The sequence below is a fragment of the Pan paniscus genome, chromosome 4 (assembly GCF_029289425.2).
Source record: "Pan paniscus chromosome 4, NHGRI_mPanPan1-v2.0_pri, whole genome shotgun sequence".
In the NCBI taxonomy this organism is placed as follows: Eukaryota; Metazoa; Chordata; class Mammalia; order Primates; family Hominidae; genus Pan; species Pan paniscus.
In genome coordinates, this window is record NC_073253.2 from 35600888 (window position 1) to 35627148 (window position 26261).

General features: G+C 39.0%; 2 protein-coding genes across 42 annotated transcripts in view; both read right to left on the reverse strand.

The window, feature by feature from the left end:
• CMYA5 (cardiomyopathy associated 5) overlaps positions 1-11047 on the reverse strand; it is a 105593-nt gene extending 94546 nt beyond the window's left edge. For both annotated transcript variants that reach the window (XR_008625358.2, XM_003822278.6), the window contains exon 1: positions 9212-11047. Coding sequence is in view for 1 of the 2 variants with exons in the window: in XM_003822278.6 (XP_003822326.2) it covers positions 9212-9360 (149 nt within the window). In the remaining variant the exon portion in view is untranslated. The remainder of the gene's footprint in view (positions 1-9211) is intronic.
• A 1597-nt stretch (positions 11048-12644) lies between these two features.
• TENT2 (terminal nucleotidyltransferase 2) overlaps positions 12645-26261 on the reverse strand; it is a 73878-nt gene continuing 60261 nt past the window's right edge. For all 40 annotated transcript variants that reach the window (XM_024928874.4, XM_055112271.1, XM_055112263.1 and 37 more), the window contains 3 exons: positions 19261-19352; positions 16883-16962; positions 12645-14089 (listed from right to left, as the gene is read on the reverse strand). In XM_024928874.4, the coding sequence (XP_024784642.1) occupies positions 14015-14089; positions 16883-16962; positions 19261-19352 (247 nt within the window). In that variant the 3' untranslated portion in view covers positions 12645-14014. The remainder of the gene's footprint in view (positions 14090-16882; positions 16963-19260; positions 19353-26261) is intronic.

Genomic DNA, 26261 nt, shown 5'->3' on the forward strand with positions numbered 1-26261 from the left:
GGCGTTCATCAGACAGAAGGAGCTGAGATCCTAGGGATAAAATGTTATAGTGAAACCCAGTACTCATTCATTCAACATCCATTTCTTTTTTTCTTTTCTTTTTTTTTTTTTTTTTTTTGTTGTTGTTGTTGTTTGAGACAGAGTCTCACTCTCTCGCCCAGGCTGGAGTGCAGTGGTACCATCTCAGCTCACTGCAACCTCTTCCTCCTGGGTTCAAGCGATTCTCCTGCCCCAGCCTCCCAAGTAGCTGGGATTACAGGTGCACGCAACTACGCCCAGCTAATTTTTGTATGTTTAGTAGACATGGGGTTTCACCGTGTTCCCCAGGCTGGTCTCAGACTCCTGATTTCAAGTGATCTACCTGCCTCAGCCTCCCAAAGTGCTGGGATTACAGGCCTTGAGCCACCGTGTCCGGTCACAACCACCACTTATTAGGCCCCTACTGTGTAGCAGGCACTGCGTTCTAGCTGTTGGCAATGCAACAGAGAAGCAAGGCCCCTTCCCTCATGGAATTTACATTCTGGTGGTGTCAATAATAAATAAAATTTCAGATAACGATAGGTGCTATGAAGAGCAATGTGAAATAATGAATGATGTGACCACAGAAGACAAGAAGGGAGTGAACTAAGCCCATGCGGCAGGGCAGTTGAGGAAAGCCCCTTTTATAAAGCGTCATTTGCACCAAAACCTGAAGAGTGGATTTAAAGAAGCATTCCAGAGACAGCAGACAGCAAGAGCAAAGACCTGGATGAGGAACGAGCTCATTAGCCTGCTGGCTTGCATGTAGTGAAAATGGCACAGTGGCTTGAGATGAGCTGAGAGAGGTAGACAGGGGCCAGTCAGGGAGAAAGTGGGAAAGCTGTGGTAAAGACACAGAGAGGTGAAGTATCCTGCCCCACGTCACACAACTAGTAAGTGGCACAGCCAGGATGATAATCTTGGTCTTCTCAGTTCTATCAGGTGTTTTTTTTTGTTTTTGTTTTTTGTTTTTTAATGCAGTGTAACCTGATTTATGCCCAAAATGGTGATGGATGACTAGGGGATTTATTGAAGCTCTTCTGGAGCTCCCAAAATTCTAAGAAGAGCCGAAGTCAGTTGTCTCAATCTCTCCTCATGTCCTCTTGGGAAAAAATAAACAAACAGAAAAACTTCAAAGTTCATGACCCCAAAACTAATATAAATTGTCTTTTAAACAGAGGATCTGAATTGTATACATATTATGGTAAATAACTGTTGCAAGTTTGTTACATGATCCCATACAGCATATAAGGAAGTTATTTGGGTGCTACTATCTTTGGCCTTACGAAAATGCAATCACACTGCATTGCCTAATGTCTATTTTTAAACAGAAGACCTACTCTCCTTATTACACATCAGGAAACTTAATATTGCTAAGATGCTAGTCAAGATTAGCTACTATGTAGATTTTTTGGGTCTTTGATGCTTCTGCCTTTAAAAAAGTTTGAGGTACATTGAAATGATTATTTGAAAATAGCAAAATTGTACTCAAATATAAAAGAAATAAATTGGCTAATAAAAACAGGTGTGTATTATATATATATTACATAATTTTGAGGTGAGCCCTGACATGATGATGGTTCCAGCACAGGCCCTGCCAGTAGACTGGAGTTACAATGCTAGTTGTGCTACTTACCAGCTGTCTGAAATTAGGTAAATTACTCAATATGGGAATGAAAACAATGCCTACATCAGAGAGCTATTGTAAAAATAACTCAAAATAACAAGTGATAGTGCTTGGAAGAGATTAGATATTCCTTGACTAAGTGACGGTTTCCCTCCTCTTATCTGGGCCTCTGTTCACTCATCAGAAGCATGAGGGTAAGGGAGATGACGTCTGAAGTCCCCTCTAGGATAAGAGTCATCAGCAGCCAGGCTGTCTTGCCAGACTCTCATTACAAGACAGTGAAACCTTTTGCTGTAGGCAGATGGAGGAGGACTAACAAGAGGGACCCAGAGGCTGACTGAAAACTCCCAGGGGAATGAGCAAGGAGGCTTCAGAGACTGGGACTTGAGGGTCCTAGCAGGCCCCTACCTTGGCTTCCTAGGTCTGATTCATTGTACCAATGCATTTGCTGTAGCTAATTACTTGAGATTATTTATTTAATACCTGCCCTTCCCAGAGGCTAAACTTTGAGGATTAATAACTTCACCTGTTTTGTTCACTACATGTTTATATTGCCTGGCACACAGTAGGCCCACAGTAAATATCTTTTGAATGAATAAGTCTCTTTTCTTACAGTAAATACATTTTTTTTTTTTTTTGAGATGGAGTTTTGCCCTTTTTGCCCAGGCTGGAGTGCAATGGCACGGTCTCTGCTCACTGCAACCTCCGCCTCCCGGGTTCAAGTGCTTCTCCTGCCTCAGCCTCCCAAGTAGCTGGGATTACAGGCACCTGCCACCACGCCTGGCTAATTTTTGTATTTTTAGTAGAGACGGGGGTTTCGCCATGTTGGCCAGGCTGGTCTCGAACTCCTGACCTCAGGTGATCTGCCCGTCTCGGCCTCCCAAAGTGCTGGGATTATAGGCATGAGCCACCACGTCCAGCCAATAAAAACATTTCTTTAAATGGAAGAAATTAATTTTATTTATAAACCAACAATTTAAGTGCCCTAGTGAAATCAGCCATTAGGAGGAAATTTGCAGTGAATGTAAATTTCTTTAAAAGTTTTTTAAAATCAAAATTGTATATATTTACGGTATACAACAGTGAATGTAAATTTCTATTTAGCAAGTGAATTTTTCTTAAAAGGAGGCACACTTACAGGAAGAAAACACATTAACAGCTCCCTGAGAGGGCTCTGAGTATTTAGTTTGGTGGACTGAACAGTAGCATCAATTAATCTTCCCACATATCTTGGACTTTATCAGATTAGGATGAAGAATTTTGGAACTGAATCCACTTTGGTTGTCTTAATAGAAAAATTTTCTGAGCAAAAAGCAAAGCCTATTCTTATTTTTCCATCTATGATCTGGCTGAAGGGTCACAGAAGGCGGCACTGATGACTGCAGACACCTTAACTGAACAATCCTTCAGTACTTATCACTGTTCCCTCCAAGCTACTGTCTTTCCAGATTCACTGGGCATTGTCAATCCCTGGTAAATGAACTGTCAACAACCAACAAAAATCTTACCTGATCTAACAAGTTCAATATTCCAACTAAACTTGCTTCTTGTAGAAGTCTGGAAGGCTTGCCCTTTACTCAGGCACTCATTTATTCATTTATTTATTCGCACCATTCACTTATCCAATCAACAAATATTCTCAACCCTAAAAAATCCTGAGATGATTCTGGATAATAACAAGAAAGTTTAGACAAAGCAGCAATCAGCAGCACAAGAGCTGGAACCAGGAACTAAAGGAATACCTAACCACATATTGTGCCTGGAATATCTTTCTGCCCAACTGCAGTGTCACTCTACAGAAATCCTTCTAAATCTCATTTTAGGAAGAATGTCTCTGGATATTCCTCTGTTAATATCCTTAGTGTAGTGCTTATGATATTACATTGAAATTAACCGCTTCCACTCACCAGACTGAGCTCCTTGAGGGAAAACAACTGTGTCATCCAATCCTCTTTGTGTCCCTGGTATCCAGCACAGGGCCTGGCATATAGAATTTATTACCAATGCAGCAGTTCTCTAGATTCCAATGAAGCTAACAGATTTCTAGGTATTATCAGACCTGCACTGTCCAGTATGATAGCCACTAGCTACATGTGGCTATGAAGCACTCGAAATGTGGTTAGGCAGGATGAATTGAGGTGTGCTGTAAGTATTTAAAAAACATCAGAGACTTAGTACAAAATAATGTAAGATATCTCTAATAAGTTTTACACAGATTACATGTTGAAATGGTAATACTTTGGATATTGGGTTAAGTGATTACTAAAATTCATGTCACTTGTTTCTTTCTACTTTTTAAAATGTGGCTATTAGAAAATTTAAAATTAAATATGTGGCCCACCTTATATTTCTATAGGATAATGCTGGACTAAATCAAAGGTTATTTTCATGTACAGCCACAACTGGTCTCTTGTACTTGATTCTCTTAAGTCATGTTGGTAGGAAGGGGAATTTGGTTTAATGACTAAAAAAAATTAGGTTTTCATTAAGCCTGTTTTCAGAATATCCAGGGACTATGGACTTTTTTTGTGTAAAATTTTATCAGTATGTCCTACACTTTTTAGTAAGTCTGCCTTTTTAAAGAAAAAATAGTAATAATTCCAACTCTTGCTGAGTTTAACTCTTCGTTGAGTCAAAGTCTTACCAAGGACATAAAATATCCATGCAGCCAACACTTAAATAGCTCTTCAGTTTCTGGCTACAAGTGACTCTGTTATCTTCTATCCTCCCTCAGCCTCTGGCATCCTGAGCAGTCAACCCCTCCCATTCTGAGCTCTTTCCACTGACCTCAGAAGAAGGCTGGCTCAAATAACACACTTGTCAAAACACCTAGGTAAGCACATCTGTGGGAGACACCATATAAATAGATATATGGAAACAGAGTGCTCTGTACTGATAATGAAAACCATTTACAAATTCCTTGCACCTTCCAAAAGGTTTATTCCTGCAAGGACTAGTTAAATGTGAATGTCACTAATAATTTTAATTCTGTCAGCTTAGACAGACCTGTTTTATAGAAGCACTGGCAAAGCTGCAATTGAAGGTGATTTTTAAGTTTTGGGTACTGCTGTGGCAAAAATCCTCTGTGCTTAAACAGAGAAATGAAAATTGACCAACAGAGAATGACCAAAAATAAAAATGCTGAAAAGTTTCTAAGTGATCTGTGGGAAAGGCTGAAAGAGTTGGCTTTCACTGGTCTACAGCAAGAGAAATACAAAAATAACAGTCCTATTTACTTCTGTCTCCTCTCCATACAGGAAACCATGAGTTTGGCACATGGTAAGTGTTAAATAAATATTAGTCAAATGAAAATACAAATGTATAGGTGCTTATTATTTAAAGGAATATTGCAATCACTGTGCTTTCCTTGTTTTTTGTTTGTTTGTTTGTTTGTTTTTATCCTGACTGCTACAGTAGACACAACATAGCTTCCAATTTTACTCAGAATAAACTTCATAGTCCTTACCATGGGCTACAAAGCCCTACATGATCTGCAACCCAACTATCTCTTAGCTTTGACTCTGACCACTCGCCCCATTACCTTACTCTGTTCCAGCATCCTGACCAACTTGCGTTCCTCAGATAAGACACATATCCCTCCCTCAGTCCCCTTGCAGCTGGTCATCCCTTTGCCTAGAAACTCATTCCTTCAGTATCTGCTCAACTGACACCTCATCAGAGAGGCTTTCTTCACTACCTCATCCAAATATACCCCACCCGTTTATCCTGCTATACTTGTCCTCATAATTTCTTACCACTTGACATACTATATGTTTTATTTATTTGTCTCCCCAAACTGGAGTGAGTTTTAGCAGGGCAGAGACCTTATTCATTTTGTTCACAGCTGTATTCCTTGTGCCTAGGAAGTCTCTGGCACATTGTAGGAGTTCAATAAATATCTGCCAAATGAATACATTAATGAACATTAAATTGGAGTCCAGACACCTGGGGTCTACTCCTAATTCTATTCCAAAAAATTCTGTGGCTGACCGGGCACGGTGGCTCATGCCTATAATCCCAGGATTTTGGGAGGCTGGAGGCAGATGGATTGCTTGGGCCAAGGAGTTCAAGACCAGCCTGGGCAACATGGCAAAACCCTGTCTCTTATAAAAATACAAAAAAGTAGCCAGGCCTGGTGATGCACACCTGTAGTCCCAGCTACTCAGGAGGCTGAGATGGGAGGATCACCTGAGCCTGGTTAGTCAAGGCTGCAGTGAGCCGTGATCACGCCACTGCACTCCAGCCTGGGCAATCAGAGTGAGATCCTACCTCAAGAAAAAAAAAAAAAAAAAATTGTGTGACTTTGAACAAACGACTCCGGACAGTTTCTGAATCTAAAATCAGATCGGTTGAGAACAGATACTTCTAAAGCCTCTGCTAGCTCTAAAATCCTGTGAGTTTTCTAATCTGCCTTTCACAAAAGTTCTCCCGTGAAGTTTTAGAAACATAAAAGTCTTTTTTGATATCCACAAACTACAAGCACTATGAGGCATTTTATTATGATTCAAAACACTGCTCCAATGATGAAGCCTTCTCCAACCCTTCCAGGTAGCATGGATCCCAAGACTTTGAGGTGCTTCACACACACCTTTTCTTCCTTAAATCTCTTCTAACAGCTAATGACATAATTACGTTTTTCTGTTTCTCCAACTAGAAGGTGAATATGAGGACAGTAATGGATTCTTATTTTTGTATCCCCAGCACCTCGCATTGTCTATGGCAAATATTAATAGTAGGCACTCCATGAATGTTTAGTGAATGAATGAATACAAAGTGAAATAGGATCATTATTTATACTGAAAGCTGAGACCATCTCTCCCTTCATGGATGAATAGTGGGCAGAAGGTAGAGCCTTCCTGCTAATAATGACTCATCTGATGGAATAAAAGAAACTAAAGCTTAATGGGAACCTACTAAGAACCAAGCACTCCTACACACATTCACATAATTTATGCAATCCTTATGACAACCTTATGAATTAGGAATTCTTATTATTTTACAGATGAGAAAATTGGGCTCAAAGAGGACAGGATTTTCCCATTATGGAACAACTAATAGGATTCACAGGCCTCTTGATGCTACATGTCACATTCATATCACTGGATGATATATCAGAAGGATAGTTCTCTGATCCAATATCCATGTTGGTGTATGTAAATGATGAGCTTTCCTGCACTACAAAAGCATTTTATAATTAAAGAGAATTTTTCCTCAATTCAGAAAGGTAACTATAGATAATTATATATATCATACCTGAAAGGGTAAAGGAAAGTTTACAGATTACTTTGTGTCTTTTGAATTTTTAAAAATGAAGGTTTGCAAACCAAAAATAAAATTCTAAGCCCCCAACCATCTGAACGGACCCCTCCTTTCAGCAAGGGCATTCCAAAGCTAACCTGAAAAACTCACTCAGGCCGCGATGGTGGAGGTGGGGAGATGGAACATGCCTCACTACACTACACCCCCCTCCCTTTTGGAATTACTGATAGAACAACTCTTTCAGTCTAATAAGAAACATTTACAGTCTATTCTCTCTCCAGCTGGCTACCTGGAGGCTTCATCTGCATGATAAAACTTTGGTCTCAACATCCCCTTATCATAATGCAGACATTCCTTTCCACTGATTCCAAGTCTTAAGAGAATAACTTAACTCTTTCAACCAATTGCCAATCAGAAAAAACTTAAACCTACCTGTAACCTAGAAGCCCCCATGCCCTTCAGTTTTCCCACCTTTCTGGACCAAACCAATGTGCATCTTACATGTATTTGATTGAGGTCTCATGTCTCCCTAAAATGTGTAAAATTAAGCTGTCCCCCAACCACCTTGGCCACATGTTCTCAGGATCTCCTGCGGGCCGTGTCACAGGCCATTGGTCACTCATATTTGGCTCAGAATCAATCTCTTCAAATATTTTACAGAGTTTGATGCTTTTTTGTCGATACGTGTTTTTCCTAAATCCAGAAGTTTTGCTGACTTCCTGTTACCCTTGTCATCCAATAAAAAATAAATTGGATGCTTTTTCCAGGCCTCCATTTTCCATATTCCCTCATGTTTCCCTCCACTCTATTTATTCTGACCTCTTTCCCTGGTGTCCACCTTACTGTCTGTAGTCAGAACAGGCTGAAGTTTACTGCAGACAAATCACATCCTTTTCTGAAGGCCTTGACCTTTGTCAAATGGCAATGCAACCCCAAAGTGAATTGTCAGCTGCTCACATTTTAGCGTAAATGAGTTTTCAGATTCTCTTGGTTGTAAATTGTGGTTGGGCAAGGATATGAGGATCCCAGACAACAGTAAGGGAAAGGTTATAAAAGCTGAGGTTGACAGACTTCCCCTTCTCAACACTGCCAAGGGATCACAGGTCCCCTACTCCCTGATCCACTTCCTACAGGTGCCTTCTCCTCTGCTCTTCCTGTTTGTAGTCCCTGCCCACTACTTCAAGGCAGCTCCAGCCCAACACTCCCTCTTCTGCCCTTGCACAGTACCCATAGTCCTCCCTTCCACCTCTATATAGTCTCACACTCCCCATGTTAGGGAAACGTTTCCCCATAGGGGAAAAAGTTAGGGAAACTTTTTCCACAAGGTCCTTGAGGCCAGGGACTGTGCTTGCTTCCCACTTGGCAGCTGTTTGATAAACAGGTGACATACATTCAGGACTTCTTGTCTGACCATCCATCCTCCTCAATGCCCCTCTACGGGCTACTTCTTCAACACCGGCTCTGCTGGCTTTGATTAGGTAAGTTGGGCGTTCTGAGATGGTACACACCCACCTGCCACCTTCAAAGCCTTTCTACTGTTATGAACAGACTGAGGAAGAGACATCACTGACTGACACACAGTCAGGAAAAAACCCAAAATTCATACTCAAGGAAAACAAGTGAAGGTAGAAGCTAATCCAAATAGACATTAGATGATTTCTATTATTCTCATTTTAGGGCCTTCTTAAAGGGACGGAGGGTGGGAGATCGAAGGGTGGGAGGTGCATCTTTTGTACATAGTATTACTTCATCGCATTCACGGAAACTGATATTTGGGACCAGGACTTGAAGAACAGGGATTACTGAAACTCATGCTTCTTTTCCCCCAAAGAATTTATGGGCCTTTGTATCAAAATAAGGTCACCTTATTGCAGCCTAGCCTACTGCTAGGCCCCCGGGGAGACCGCCATTCATCGCAAGGTACCAGTGCTCCTTCACCGCCTCCACCCCACCCCCTTCTCCTCTAGCGCAGGATTTCGCGATTGTTCCTGTGCCTCGGGCCAGATGTACGTGTTCCAGCACATTCGGCAGTTATGCAGGACCTAAGTAAATCCTCAGGAATAAACAAGAGCAGCGAGTCACAAGGAGCTGGGGGCGGGGGTAATGAACTCTGCTGCAGGCGGGCCTGTCACTCCAGCTGACAGCGAGCACCTTCACCTTCAAGTTCTTTTAAACGACAGTGCACCCAGAGAGAAAGTGCCTAGCTCGAGGCAAACGAACCCCAGAGCTTAAAAACTTAAAGCAAACAAGCAAGGGTGCTGCTAGCTGCCCTGCAGGCCCTGGGCCGAGGAGAGAGGCTCGCGCTACCTGGAGTCCGGCTCCTCCTCCGACTCCGCCGCCGTCTCGTCCTCCTCGCCCTCCGACTCCTCCTCGGTCTCCAGCTCCCGGGTCGCCTCCTCGTCCCCGTCGGAGCCGAGAAAGCTCTCGCCAGCGTGGTTGCTATCGCGGCTCGCCATCGCCTCTCCCGGGCCGGGGCCGGGGCCGGAGCCGGAGCCGGAGCCGCCCGCGCCGCGCCTGGTGTTCTCCCTCCGACTGCTCTGGCCCCTGCCCTCCCCAGCCCTGCCCCTGCGGGGGCGGCTCGGGTTCCCGGCGCCGGGGGCGGGCGAGCCCCGCGACTTTAAATAGAAGGCGTCAAAGTTTCGCCACCGAGCTTCTGGGGCCCGGGCTCAGCTTCTCCTCTTCCCTGAGCCCTCCCCCGCCCCCGTTTCGCCAGATCCCTGGCGGGCCTTTCGGACAACTGGAGATCACTTTAAGGGGCGCGGGCTCCGGCTGCACCAGAGGGTTCAAAGGAGGAAAGGCAACCTAGCCCCGTCTCTTATTTCCTCCAGAGTGAGTCTTTTCGGTTTTGAGCTGAGCTACTTTCTGGACCCTTTATCCCAAACAATACCCTGAGCTGGGCACTTAACTACCAGGCACTCTGCTAAGGGTCTCGCTTTCATTACCTCGATTCTGTGGTGGTACCTGTAGAAGGTTTTACTGTAGTGCTGGTTTCCCAGATGAGGAAACTGAGGCTCCGAAGAGCTCCAGCAGCTCAGGCTGTCATTGCTAGTAAAATGACCCAATGAGAAACAAAGCTAGGCGTGCCCTGCTCAAAAGCCCAGTTTTGAACGAGTGGTCCGTCCCGGCTCTCTTTATATCGCAAGTCAATATAGTGTGTATTTTCTTGCTCAGTGGTCCCTGTTATTGAGCCAGGAAACTTTATCTCCACTCATCTTAAACCTTGAGGAGGAGCAATTTCCCCCGTTAGCAAAAAGCTAAGTTTTGTCTGAAACTGGCCCAAATGCCCCAAACCTTTCCCCGGATCAAGTTGTGGTTAAAACCCCTCAATGGCTTCCCACTGCTCAAAGACTGAACCCCAACACCCTCACAAAGGTAACGGTTGCCTAACAGGCCATGTTTTACCTGTCTACTCTTTTTTTTTTTTTTTTTTTTTTTTTGAGATGGAGTCTTGCTCTTGTCGCCCAGACTGGAGTGCAATGGCGCGATCTCGGTCCAGTGCAACTTCCACCTCCTGGGTTCACGCGATTCTCCTGCCTCAGCCTCCCGAGTAGCTGGGACTACAGGCGCGCACCACCATGCCCAGCTAATTTTTGTATTTTTAGTAGAGACGGGGTTTCACCATATTGGCTAGCCTAGTCTCGAACTCCTGACCTCAGGTGATCTGCCCACCTCAGCCTCCCAAAGTTCTGGAATTACAGGTGTGAGCCCCCACGCCCAGCTGGTCAGGTGTCTTTAGAAGTCAGGAGTTCCCAACATTGTCAAGTCACTCCACTGTGTCTTTATTAACACAATTCCTTCTGCCTCAAAGGTTGGTCCCATTTTTACCAGGATACCCATCATTCAAGACCACCACCTTTCACTGAAATCCCAAAGTTAAACTCAGTACCTCTCTTCCAGGTTCCCACATAATCCTATATTCAAATTATGTTTGTATCTCCTTCCCCAGCAGACTTCGTAAGTTTACTACTCTTCTTTGTCCCATCATCCCCATCCCTTACAAGCCTACACACTAGCAAAGTAGCTAGCACATAGCAGGTACATATAATGGATGCTCCCTGAAGAGAACAGAACCAGAACTGCTATGTACAAATGGAGGTAACTTTACAATAAAGATATTCATTTCATGAGAATGATTTGATGGCTAGAAGAGTTAACATTTATTTTTAATTATAGCAAGTCACAGAGTTGTTAAATATGACCGTAAGCTGGGGATTATTCACCAGTTACACTAGCTGGTATGCATGCATTATGTCTGGAGGTAATGAACTGTAAATCATTGAATTACAGTACAGATACATCAGCTAGTGGGGCATAAGGAGGGAAAACAGCAGAGTCAAGGCTTCCACAGCTCACTAAACCAGGTTTAGCATCAGCAATATTTATTCTCTTAACACCAGCTAGACTTCACCATCAGTAATCCCAAATGACCATGCTCATCCAGGACAAAAGGAATTCAATCGCAGCTGTGGCAATCTGTTAAACACTAATCAAAATCACAGGTAGCCATTCTACGTTCCTTCCATCATTTAATTAAAAATTTCTTACAAACATTAATGTCTATGAGATTTATTTGCAAAGATCCTAGTTCAAATCAATCCAAAATTTAGAATTGTAGTACAGATTGCACATTTTAAACACCACTTTAACAACATATGCAAACACAGTCAACCCTCCGTAACCATGTAGGATTTGTGAATTCAACCAGGATGAAAAATATTTGGGAGGGGGTAGGGAGGAGGAAGAATGGTTGCATCTGTACCGAACAGGTATAGACTTTTTGTCTTGTCATTATTATTCCCTAAACAATACAGTATAACAACTATTTACATAGCATTTACATTGTATTACGTATCAGGTAATTTAGAGATGATTTAAAGTATCAAGAGAATGTGTGTAGGATATATGCAAACACTACACCATTTTATATAAGGGACTTGAGTATCTGTGGATTTTGGTATCCGAAGAGGACGGGGGTGACCTGGAATCAATCCCTCAATATACTGAGGGACAACTATATACAGAAATGGACAGATCAACACAAACAGAAAATAATTTAGTACTCACCACACAAATAATTGAGATTAATAACTTAAAAGTCCAGAAAATTCTCTCATATATTAACAGTTCACTTATCTGATATTTGGCCAGTTACGTGTGCATAATTTCAGGCCTCAGTCTACTGATATAGAATTGGGTCTAAGTTTAGTGACTTCTTGATCTGTTTTTCGTGGTAAAACAAATGAAAAGAAGCAGTAGTAAGTGTGGGGCCACTGAAAACTGAGGAAACAGTGACAGTGAAGGAACCCACACCATGGTAAATTCTGGGGTTTTATTAGGAAATGTCATAATACTGTAGAGGCAGAGGGTACATACTTACCCATCCCTGAAAGGTGCACAGTATTACTGAATAGTACTATGACTAATGCTTATAATGATTACCCAGTCATCACTAGAATATTAACTCTACTCAGTACATTCTGATTAAGAGATGCACAGTGTAAATTTTAGGAAAAATTCCCCCCCAAAATATGAAAAGCTCAAATGCATAAAAAGTGTTACACATCAGGAATCTAAAAAATTCACTATGTGTAAACTTTCATTCCTCATAATGCCAGAGACATAAGATATTGATGTCGTTAGCTGGCTAATAAGTAGATTTAGTTCAGTTCTAGATGATAACTACAGCCTCGGTCTCATCTCAAAGCAAAGATTTTCACAGAAAAAAAAGGCACCTCAACAATGTCCATATATAAATTTTATTGCATTTGACATCATACAAAAATTTGAACTTAAGGAAGAAAATGAAAATGTGCACCTTTTACAAGTCAAAGAAAAGCAAAAGTTTTAGCATTTGGTCTGCAAAAAAAAAATACGTTAGAGGTACAAAACTGTACTACAGCAGGTCTAAAAAATGTTGGACATAGTTCTTTTGAAAAAGTTAAAACTGTTTTCAAGATTACTTTTTATATTTAAATTTACAGGCACTGACCAATTTACAAATATTTACATAAATCAAAAAGACCCTTAATAAACACTGTAGCTTTTTTTTTAGCAGCCACCACTTCTTTCATGTGAAAAAAGAAATACTAAAAAAGAGATTTTTTACAAACATTAAGCTTTTATTTATAATAATTTTATTGTGTCTTATCTAAAACATTTTGTGGTGACTTACTGCCTAAAAATTCCAGTTTAGATTACAATCCTATAATTGTACACAGAAAAATATCTGATACTACAAACAGGATATAATCTTAACTTTGATCTCAGTTTCTGTTGCTTCATGTCACAGAGAAAACAGAGCAGGAAAATGGCAAGTAAAACGGAAGTGCACATTGCACTAAGCTATCGTAAAGCACAGGAAACAATCTTTTCAAAATGTCTACACTGAACTGATTCTTTAAAACGATTCACTAACTGTTGTAAGAGTTAGTGCTCCCATTACTACAGTGCAAAATGTATTGTTGTTTCAATACAAAATTTAAAGCAATCTCAAGAGTACATCAAAAGCATGTGAAGTACTAATGAAATGCTAATACAGACACACCCAAAGCCTCAGTCTATCCCAGTGAGTCAAGCAAAGACTTAAGGCAATTGTTCAGTATTTCATGACTGCAGTGATTTGACTGAAATGAAAGATTTCATTTTGCTTCAAGTAACTGAACAACTGACTTGAATCTTCACTTTACTAGAACAGACTTTGACAACAAACTATCTAACGTAGGTTATACTTTAAGCATGTATGAATTAGACCCTTTCCAAAATTCTACACATCTCTTCAGGATTAGCATGTGGTACAATTAATTGAAGTTATATCAAAAACTTTTTATTTGTTCAGTTAATTTCCCAAAATATATTTTATCTGATCACCTGAAAACACATGCAATATTACTCATCATCAATGTAAACATTTTCAAAAATACATTTTTAAATCAAAGGGGTTTATTAGGAAATGTCATAATAAAATATGCAATCTTTATACGTCTTTTTAAAAATAAAACATGAAAACAAGAACTATGAAAAAAGCAACTATGATGGAGGTAAACATAATGTATTATGATGAAACTATTGTTCTTTATTTCTTGGAAGAATTTATTAAGAAATAGAGGCCAGTTATCTTTTCAGGACAGCAGCTCTTACAGGTAGTATACTGTTCAAATCTCTCTTGTTTTTCAATCTGTGCCATGACTGGGAGAGAAAGAAAAATCATTCTTAAAACCTAAAATTTATGCAGAACAAAAGACTGAGAGTTTAAAAGAATGTTAATAGTTGGTTCTCTCTAGGTGATAAATTTTGAATAATTTTTTCCTTCAAATTTTTTCTTTTTTTGAGATAAGGTCTCACTCTGCCACCCAAGCTGGAGTGCAGTGGTGCAATCTCGGCTCACTACAACCTCCGCTTTCCAGGCTCAAGAGATCCTCCCACCTCTGCCTCCTGAGTAGCTGGGATTACAGGCATACGCCATCACGCTCAGCTATTTTTAAATTTTTTTGTAGAGACAAGGTCTCATTGTATTGCCCAGGCTGGCTGAGTTTTTATTTTCCAAGTTTTTAACACAGTGTAAGTATTGTTTCTGTCATCAGAAAAGAAAATGTTATTTTAAAACTCCATATTTTTATGGTTCCAATTCATTAATAAAGAAATGGGCACATAGGTGGTACTGAAAGATACAACTGACAATATTAATATTTATTCACGGATTAATTCAATCTAAAAATAGCAAGGTAATTAAGACAAAACCTTTGGATTTGAGAAGAGAGGATTATTTCAATTATTTGATTGACTGTCTTACATCTTTACTAGCTTTTTGCATTAAAAACAATAATTATGAGACTGGGTATAGTGTCTCATGCCTATAATTCCAGAATTCTGGGAGGCTGAGGTGGGCAGATCACTTGAGCTCAGGAGCTCAAGGCCAGCCTGGGCAACATGGTGAAACCCTGTCTGTACAAAAAATACAAAAATTGGCTGGGTATGGTGGCACACGCCTATAGTCCCAGCACTCAGGAGGCTGAGGTGGGAGGATCATTGAGCGCAGGAGATTGAGGCTGCCTGAGTCTGGGTAACAGAGCAAGACCCTGTCTCAAAAAAATATATAGTATTTATGAAGGAGAGAGTAAATTTACAATAAGGCACTTTATGTATGCCTCTGGAAAATTCAAATGGTGATTTGAATTGATAAGGAGAAGAAAAGAAACTTGTTCACAAGCTAAAAATCTGTCTCACTACTTGGTGACTGCAGATCTTTGTATTCTAGTCTCATGTCAGTTATTCGATTGCAATGGTTTTACAATTAAACAATCCTAAATGAAAGCTCACTCATCAATAAGAACACCAATGTAGCATTGCTAATTTTGAGTTCTCAATTTAATCTGATAGACAAAAATATTCTCTCTTGAATATTTGTTTTAAAATTAAAGAATTTCTATAAGACAAATTTTCTATTCTGGTTGCCAAATTAAGAAAGTCTCATTTGAAGGACAGCTTGTAATAGAATACTTATATTTTATCTATTTATTTATTTGAAACAAGGTCTCACTCTATTACTCATGCTCAGGCTGGAGTGCGGTGGCACAATCACAGCTCACTGCACCCTCAACCTCCTGGGCTCAAGGCTTTTCTCTCCACTCAGCCTCCCCAGTAGCTAAGACACAGGTGCATACCACTACACCCAGGGGTGGGGTGAGGTGAGGTGGGGTGTGTGTGTGTGTGTGCGCGCGCGAGCACGTGCGTGCATGTGTGTGTGTGAACTATGTCTTGCTATGCGTTGCCCAGGCTGGTCTTAAACTCCTGGCCTCGAGCAATCCTCCTGCCTTGGCCTCACAAAGTGTTTGGATTACAGGTGTGAACCATTGCACCTGGCCATTATTTTTATTCATTTTTTTTTTAGAGGTGGAGTCTCTCACTCTGTTGTCTAGGCTTGAAGTGCAGCAACTTGATAATAGCCCACTGCAGCCTCGAACTCCTGGTTCCAGTGATACTCATGCCTCAATACTTGCATTTTAAATTATCATTAAAATAAAGTCCACTTGAATGTCTAGATAATGAAAAAGTATGCCTCTAAAATGATCTTTGCGGTTCTCTCATCTTTTTCTTCTACAAAGCTTTCCCTCCCCTCCATGTCTCAATACATATATCAAGGCATTTCTACAATGTGTTGTGAAGTCCCTGAAGATTAAGACCACATCTAGCAACATCGCTGATGAATAAATTCATACCATAAACACAGACATATACATAAATTTTAACTTTCCTAAATATAAACAAAGATAAAACAGCACTCTAATTCCTGTGACAGTGGGGTATACATTAGAAAAAGCATGGATCAGACATCAGCTTCCTTCTAAGGCCACAATAAATTCCCCAATATACTAAGGAAGGAAAAGAGTCCATTAGGTTTTATTCACTTATTTTGGAAATTTAATAAGCTCACTACGAAAATGCTTATTTCGGTAGGGCATGGTGGCTCATGCCTGTAATACCAGCACTTTGGGAGGAAGACGGGGGTGAATCACCTGAAGTCAGGAGTTTGAGACCAGCCTGACCAACATGGTGAAACCCTGTCTCTACAAAAAAACAAAAAAACCAAAAAAAAATTAGCTGGGTGTGGTGGCACTCGTCTGTAATCCAAGCTATCTGGGAGGCTGAGGCAGGAGAATCCCTTGAACCTGGGAGGTGAAGGATGCAGTGAGCTGAGACCGTGCCACTACACTCCAGCCTGGGCAATAAGAGTGAAACTCCGTCTCAAAAAGAAAAGAGAAAATGCTTATTTCTATGAAAGTGAAAGCAATGTGAATAAAAACAGAGCCAGATCTCTTTGAAGGAAAAGTTTAACTAAATTCAAATAATAAGTTCTCTATCATGCTATATTAATGGATTCACAGAAGAGAAACCATTCTGTCCTACTACACACGTATTTTTTCCTGTTTAAAGCATACTAGTCTACTAATGTTTCTAGGGTTGATCTAATGCATTGTTTACCTTTAAAAATTGATCCTTGATCATATCAAATTTCTGCTTTTCGTGCACTGCTCTGGCTGTATTTGTTCCATCAAAAGGTTCTGCAATGTTAAATGCAAATGTAAAGAAAAAATTATTAAAATGAGAGCTACAGTTTCTTTTTTAGGTTTGATACTGTCAATATGTTAACAGTTTTTGACCTACAAAAATTGCAATTTCAGATGGGTCAGCCTAATATCTTTATTAGATTTATGTATACAGAAAAGCTTGATATACTATGAACTGCCTAATAAGGTAGATAGAATTCAAGGGAGAGGGTGATCAAAAATGAAAGTCATCAGCATAGGTGTGTTAAGTCTAAATCATAAATGTGGATAAGGTTTCTGAAAAATTACAGACGGTCAAAGACCTACCCTTAGGAAAATAAAAAGTCATCAAAAAGAAGAAAGCATTATATTGAAGAGAGGCAGTTAATGTTAAATATCACAGAAAGGTAACTTTAATTTTAACTTAAAAGCTGATTTGTCCTTTGAAGGTAGAGGTTCAATACTGGAGAAAACGGAAGACAATGCAGGGAGTTATGGCCCAAGTGGATGGTTTAGAAAAAGATACAGTGAAGTCTGGCCAGACACAGTGGCTCACGCGTGTAATCCCAGCACTTTGGAAGCCTGAGGTGGGTGGATCACGAGGTCAAGAGATCGAGACCATCCTGGCCAACATGGTGAAACCCCACCTCTACTAAAAATACAAAAATTAGCTGGGCATGGTGGTGCGCGCCTGTAGTCCCAGCTACTCGGGAGGCTGAGGCAGGGGAATCACTTGAACCTGGGAGGTGGAGGTTGCAGTGAGCCGAGATCGCGCCACTGCACTCCAGCCTGGCGAAAGAGAGAGACTCCATGTCAAAAAAAAAAAAAAAAAAAAAAAATCAAAGAAAAGAAAGAAGTAACTTGCATGAGAAATTTGGCAGAAAAAGAAAACAGAGAAAGAGAAAAGCAAACAGAAGACAGGAAAAAAACAAAGGAACAGTTTTTATGTATGTGCGTCTCCAATATATATACTTTCCATGTTCACACCACCATCCCACTCACCTTTCACCCACAAGAGTGAAGAATCCATATAGAGAGACAGGAAGAAACCAGAAGAGTACGAGGAAACTGAAGATAATAATGAGAAGACAAGGATAACTAAAGGCATCAGGAATGAGATGAAATGTCTTAAATAATGCCAGCAGTAGGTAAACATTACTAGAAATTAAGAATTTTAGCACGGAAAAAGGAGGAAAAATGCACAGAAGAACCAGTAGGACCAAATAAAGAGTATTTTTCAAGAATGAGAAGACCTATGTATGTCTTAAAGCTGAAAGCGAAAGACTGGAGGCAGAAAGAATGAAGTTGTTGGTAAGAGGAAAGGTAACCGAGGGGAAAGACCTAGAAAAAGTATGGAAGAATAGGGAATCTGATGGAAAGGTCAAAACTTTTAGATTTGTCATATAATCTACACAGGCCCATAATTTTAAATACTCCTCTTGCTTATTTTTTAGTGCTTAGAAAGGCTATGTTAAAAAGCAGTTTACTATCACAGTATCGTGCGGTTCTTTTCCTTAACAGAATAAGGTCATATGCCAAATTATACTGAATTGCATCATCATAGCACTTTAGAACAGGGTTTAGTATTCAACTGAACACAAGTAACTAAAATAATGCCCACCCAGTGCAATTTATTAGCACACCAAAGCAGGAGATTTAATTTCATATTCACAAACTCTTAAAATACTGCATATAATTCAAGATTAAAACATCCAAAATCTGATGTTTTCTACAAATGCTGATTCTCAACTATTTATACTTTTTAACCTCCAGATTTACAAAGGCCTTCAATTTAGCATCTATGAGAATAATTTTGTCCCTTGAAGTCAGTTTTCTACTCACGCAAAGTGTCTCAAGGATACATTCAACTACATGTAAATTAATTTTAGAGAAGAAAATTTCTTCAGATCATTTAATTTTTAAAGCAACATCAATTTCTATTTATAAAAGTCCAACTTGCACTAATATTTTAAGTATAAAATGTAACTCATTTTATGTCAATATAAGAATCACATATAAAGATTCTATTTTCTTCCATCTGTAAGTCATGAAATTATCCATCAACCACAAGTAAGAGGGATAAAGACAGCTCGAATCTTACCAACTAGAACGGGTGAATGCCTAAAGTTTATGTTTATTATTTCTCATAACTAAAAAATTTTAAATGACTTTTTAAAATTAAAAATTTTAAACTAAAAGACTTACAAATCACTTCAGACATAAATGTATTACTTTTAACTGAAACACAGCTGAAATTACTCAAGTAATTCTCTTAGTACCATGATGATAAGTAGATGGTAAACAGAAAACTACCTTCTACACAGATGTATTTATTTCTCCATTCAATACCATCAGGCCTTGGAATGGCTTTGGCTTCACGAACTGAAATCATTTGACTATTCCAGCTATAAGAAGAAAAACAGTAACCATGTTAACTATTTTCATAATTTCTCATATTATTTTTATTGTATCAATACTAAGGCCTACCCCAATTTTCTTGTGGAACACTGAAACCTGTGCCCCAACCCTCAGCACCACAATCTCTATTTCCCACCTCTATTTTTTTTTCCACAACACTTATCATCTTCTAAGAATTTGTTTCTTACATTTACTATTTATTATGTTATTCTTCATTGTGTCTCCCTCAAGTAGGATGAAAGCTCCAAGATACTGGATATTTCTTTTTTTCACTCTTCACCTAGGTGCATAGTACATACCAGGTTTTCAACACATATTTATTGAAAAAATGAAGTAACTGGAAAAATAAGAAAGTACAGGCTGGGCGCAGAGGCTCACGCCTGTAATCTCAGCACTTTGGGAGGCTGAGGCAGGTGGATCACGAGGTTAAGAGTTCAAGACCAGCCTGGCCAAGATGGTGAAACCCCATCTCTACTAAAAATACAAAAATTAGCCAGGCGCAGTAGCGTGCACCTGTAGTCCCAGCTACTCAGGAGGCTGAGGCAGGGGAATCGCTTGAACCCAGGAGGCGGAGGTTGCAGTGAGCAGAGGTCATGCCACTGCACTCCAGCCTGGTGACAGGGTGAGACTCCATCTCAAAAAAAGAAAAAAAAAAAAAAAGAAAAGAAAAGAAAGTACAAGTAAACAAACAAAAACAACTATGGTCATAGTTAACAACGCAGTAACAATCTGTTATTTGTTAAGACAGAAGTAATCTTCTAGTGTTATCTTCTTGTGTTATTAAATAGTTTTTGTTCAGGTACATCTTTATGTGTATGATTTGGGAGAAAATTTTGAAATTTTCGATAGAAGTGGATGCTGTTTTAGGAAAGCAAAATTAATACTCTATGAAAATATACTTAATGGCTGTATATCAGATGCAGCTGTTAAGAGTAAAATTTTATTCAAGTAAAACAATTTCATCAGCAGGCCTGTCCAGTCTTTAGTACATACTAACTTTATATTTTTTTAAAAAGGTTTATCTAACAGTTATTACAAGTATTTTCTTTTTTTTCAAGGAACATTTTAAAGTATATGACTACCCAGCTTGTATATGAGAGAAAAATAAATTTGAGGAACAGCTGATACCATTTTTTAAGTAGTATTTAGCTTTCTCTACCATTTAAGCAAGCAGAGAAAGACTATCACTTGGGACCTTCCAACACTTACCCTACACTTCTCCTCTATTTATCAAAAAGAGAATTTCTAAGAATATAATCATGGGTCCTGTATGGCATTTGTTTATAGAAATTTGATTAATTTCTATATTAAATAAGCATGAAAAATCTTGCATCTTGTGAATTTTGATTCTTGTAAAGCACACTGAAAGTATAATTTATTTTTGTTCCGAACAAGAGGAGTTTGTGAAAGTTTTAAGTTCTTTAAAAATATATATATCAGGATTTGTGCTTTTTAAAAATTAAGTGGGTTGTCAAATGGAAATAGTATTGGTTACAGGAAAATGTTTTAGATCCCTCATGTATTGCAGTTCCATTAGTACAGACTCCAAACAGAAAGACTACTCTGCTCTATTGTTTCAAATGTCTCTACTAAAAATCCAAAAAGTAGCAGGCATGGTGGCGCCTATAGTCCCAGCTACTCAGGAGGCTGAGGTGGAAGGATCACCTGAGCAAGGGGAGGTTGAGGCTGCAGTAAGCTGTGATCGTGCCACTGCACTCCAGCCTGGCTGACAAAGTGAGACCCTATCTTAAAAAAACAAAAAACAAAAACATCCACACAAATGTTTCCAACAATTTTCTTACATTGTTTCTTTACAACAACAATGTGAAGAGGGGAGTTATATAGCCACAAACCTGAAGCAAACAAGGTTACATACTACAGTTTGCATCCCTTCACTTTATACTAGTTAAGTCAAATTTATTAATAAAATGAATTTTCCCTTGAGACTATTTGTTTTCTAATAACAGATTATAGGACAACTAAATCTGCAGAATTAAAACTGTAAACATTATTTTTATAGGGCATAGATTGATTTTTAACTTTCAGAAGAGTTTGGAATATTGAAATACAATATCTTGCAGTTAAATTACAACTTTTATTTCCTTAAATCAAAAATTCTATCTTTACCACTGTATTTCTATTAAAACAAATCCTGATTTTACACTACATGCCACTACTTGGTTCTAAACTGGGTCACAGAAACAGTATGAGATATATGTTAATAGATATATTCATTTTATTATAATCCCTTACCAGATATCATTTAAGTTTCAATGTACAATAAACCCAAATAATGCGGTTATTAAAATGATTATATCATTTGAAGTGCTTCAAAAAGAAAAAAGAATATTTTGAATCACTACTATTTGGACTGATTCAATCTACTGCACTTTCAAAGAACTTTTAAATATTTCTAGATTGTTAAACATTTCAAATCATTAAAACATGACATATAATTGTATACTCTTTGTACTCTAAAGGTAGATTTAGTTATATATTTTTTGAGACAGGGCTTTGTCGACAAGCCCAGGCTGGGGTACAGTGGCACAATCATGGCTCACTGCAGCCTCAATCTCCTGGACTCAAATGGTCTTCTCAAGAGTTGGATTTAAATGGTAATTTAGAAATATCTTCCCTAAATATTTCATTCTTTAAAACACAGCCCATAACCTAAGCCTTTTATCATACTAATCTACTCTCTAACATAATTTGCTTAGCATGTAAAAATTGTTATCGTCACTCAATAATTAAAGTGTAAAATAAGATACAGAATCTACACAAGAGAGATGTTTCAGAAAGAAGAACAGATATGGGGCTTAATTTAATCTAAAATACACTGATAATACATGATCATCTTTTAAATATAAAACTGAGACAACCAATTATATTAGAAGCAAGTTAGGTACTTGCTTCTTTGGTAATGTTAACAGACTGGCATTCATCAATAAACTCTCTTTAGCCATTCTTTTTATTTATTTATTAGTCAGAGTCTTGCTCTGTCACCCAGGCTGGAGTGCAGTGACACAATCCCAGTTCACTGCAACCTCCGTGCCTCCCAGGTTCAAGCAATTCTCCTGCCTCAGCATCCCGAGTAGCTGGGATTACAGGCGCCCACCACCATGCCTGGCTAATTTTTGTATTTTTAGCAGAGATGGCGTTTCACTACTTGGCCAGGCTGGTCTCAAACTCTTGACCTCAAGCAATCTGCCCACCTCAGCCTCCCAAGGTGCATGAGCCACTGTGCCCAGCCCCATTCTTTTTGTGACCACAGATAGTATTTTGAGGCAACTGATTAAACTGGAAATGCTGTCTTAGGCGACATAAAGAAAAATTCAAGTCTAATAAAGTCAAAATTATGAGTCTGATACCATATGGCAGTGTGTGTGTGTGTATACATATATATGTATATATATATATGTATATATACTAGTAAAATTAAGTGAACAAATATATATAATTTTGTTTTATTGTTATGGGCTGGGAAGCAAACAGAAAGAAAACTTGGTTAAGAATTTCAAATGTCATAGGTAGGGAAAAAATTTTACTCTAATCCTAGAGTTCTGTTTTGACTGGCTTCTCATCTTCTATCTGAACCTTTAAATGTTAGTATCCATCAGGGCTCAGCCTCTTTGAATCTTCTAATGCTAGAGTACACACCTTAGGCTCCAATAATCTGATGTTTCTTTCCCAAATCCTTTCTCCAGCTCTGACCTTTCTAGTAAGTTCCAGGCTAACATTTACAACCAGCTATTGGAAACTGTCACCTGGATGTCCTATAGGCATCTCTGTGCCCACATTTTCAAGACTGAATGTAATATATCCCATGCATGGCCAGTTATTAAAATCACTCCCTTTCACATACTCTCAACTCTTACCCACTCTTGCTGCATTGAACTTAGTTGGCTGAAACACAACCCTGATTAAATCTACTCCAATTCTTTCCCACACAGCTGAACATGGGTGGAGAGATGCAACCATACAGAATGATCACACTTTAAATTAATGATCACTTAGCTAAAGAGGGCTCTTAATGTTACTACCCCCAACCATACTGTCTTTCCATAGTTAATCCACCCTTTTACTCTAGTATATGACAATTCATACTTTCGTCTTACTTCTCAAATTTCCACCTTCACAATCATTACCTGCACATGTCCCTGACTCATTTCACTAAAAACCTAAAACAATCCAAAGATAATTCCTACTAGCTCCAACCACACTGATTCAGCTACATTTACCTGTGTCCATATATTCTACTTTTAATCTTTATTAATGAATTATCTGTGCTCCTATTCTATTTGTGCTCTAGATTCCAACCATTCTTAACTCAAACAAGTTTATTTCCAAAAATTTACTATGCCTTTCTCTGGTATCATCAATTTTTCATCAAGATGGGTTATTTCTCCTCTCTAACAATAAAAACAAAAACTGGACTCCACTTAACACTCTAATTTTACCCTGTTTTTTTCTGCTCTAGAGAATGAGTTACATTATCCATATTGAATTCTTCTCCCTCTGTCTTCTCTTGAGTCCACACCAATAATGCTAGGCTTTTTATCCCCATTATTCCACAGAAACTGTTCCTGTCAAGGGTCCAGGAGTCCATATAGCTTCTTACTCAATCTATCAAAAAATAATGACACAGATAATCACTCCTTCCTCCTCAAAACATTTTTTTCTCCTCTGGATTCCCAAGATACCACATTCCATTGGATTTCCTCCTATCTCAATGATTCTTTCTTCCTAGATAGACTCATATATTAGTTCCTTCTCATCCCCAATCTCATTTTTATATCATCTATGTATTATGAAAAATTTCAAATACAAAAAAAATTAAAAGTATAAAATTTAAAAACAATTCAACAAGTGTTAACATTTTGTCACATTTGTGTGTGTGTGTATTTTGAACTGAACCACTTAGTAACCGGTACACATCAAAGTTCATTTCTGTATCCTTCAGTATATATCTCCTAAGAATAAGGCCATTCTCCTTTATAACACCAACAGCAATTAGAAAATTAACAGTAACTCAAATACCTTTTATAGTTCCCCCACCCCAATTGGATTATAATAAAGGTTCATGCATTGTATATGACTGTTCTATCTCTTTAAATATAATAAAGTTCCCCTCACATTTTGTTTGTTTGTTTTTTAAGAGGGAGTCTCGCCCTGTCGCCTCAGGCTGGAGTGCAGTGCCCAGGGCTGGAGTGCGGTGGCGCGATCTCGGCTCACTGCAACCTCCACCTCCTGAGTTCAAGCGATTCTCCTGCCTCAGCCTCGTGAGTAGCTGGGATTACAGGTGCCCGCCACCACACCTGGCTAATTTTTTTATTTGTAGTAGAGATGAGGTTTCACCATGTTGGTCAGGTTGATCTCCAACTCCTGACCTCATGATCTGCCTGCCTCGACCTCCCAAAGTGCTGGTATTACAGGCGTGAGCCACCACGCCCGGCCTTGTTTGTTTTTAATGATACTGACTTTTGAGGAGATTAGGCCAGGTATTTCCCAGAATGCCTACATTCTGCATTTGTCTGTCTCTCTGTTTATTGTGTCATTTAACAATACATATTCCTTTATCCCCTGCATTTCCTGTAAACTTCTTAACTGTAAACTGTAAACTTCTTAACATTAGAGTACCCAATGCTTGGCCCTTTTCTCTTTTCCATCTATATATTCACTCTCTTGGTTTTTTTCAAAGAGTTTCATAGTGTTAAATACCATCTACCTGGTGACAACTCCCAAATATTTAGCTCTGTGGCCTGTCTCCTGACTCTAGGCTTATATATCCAACTGTCTACTCAGTATCTCCACTTGAATATCTTGAAGTTATCCCAATCTTAAAATGATAAACAAATTCAGTAAAGCTGCAACCAAACCAGCATGGGACTGGCATAAAAACAGACACATAGACCAATGGAACAGAATAAAGAATGCCAAAATAAATCCATACATCTACAGTGAACTCATTTTCAAAAAAGGTGCCAAGAACATACACTAGGGAAAGCACAGTCTCTTCAATAAATAGTGCTGGGAATACTAGATATCCATATGCGAAAGAATGAAACTAGAACCCTATCTCTCGACACATACAAAAAACAAACCAAAATCGATTGAAGAATTCAATCTAAGACCTCAAATTATGAAACCACCACAAGAAAACACTGGGGAAACTCTCCAGGACATTGGTATGGGCAAAGGTTTCTTAAGTAATACTCCACAAGCACAGGCAACCAAAGCAAATGGACAAATGGGATCACATCAAGTTAAAAAGCTTCTGCATAGCAAAGGAAACAATCAACAAAGTGAGGAGACAAACCCATACAATGAGAGAAAATATTTGCAAACTACTCATCTCACAAAGGATTAATAGGCAGAATATATAAGGAGCTTAAACAACTCTATAGGAAAAAATCTAATAATCCAATTAAAACATGGACAGAAGATCTCAAAGGACATTTCTCAAAAGAAGGCATACAAAGAGCAACGAGGTATATGCAAAGCTGCTCAACATCACTAATCATCAGACTTAGGCAAATCAAAACTGCAATGAGGTATCATCTCACCCCACTTAAAATGGCTTTTATCCAAAAGACAGGCAACAATGAATGCTGGCAAAGAAACCCTCATACCCTGCTGGTGGGAATGTAAATTAGTACAACCATTATGAAGAACAGTTTGGAGGTTTCCCCAAAACTAAAAGTAGAACTACCATATGATCCAGCAATCTCACTCCTAGGCATATACCCAAATGAAAGAAAATCAGGATACTGAAGACATATCTGCACTCTCATGTTTTTGTAACACTATTCCCAATAGCCAAAATTTAGAAGGAACTTAAGTGTCCATCAACAGAGGAATGGATAAATAATATGTGGTACTTATCCACAACAGAGTAC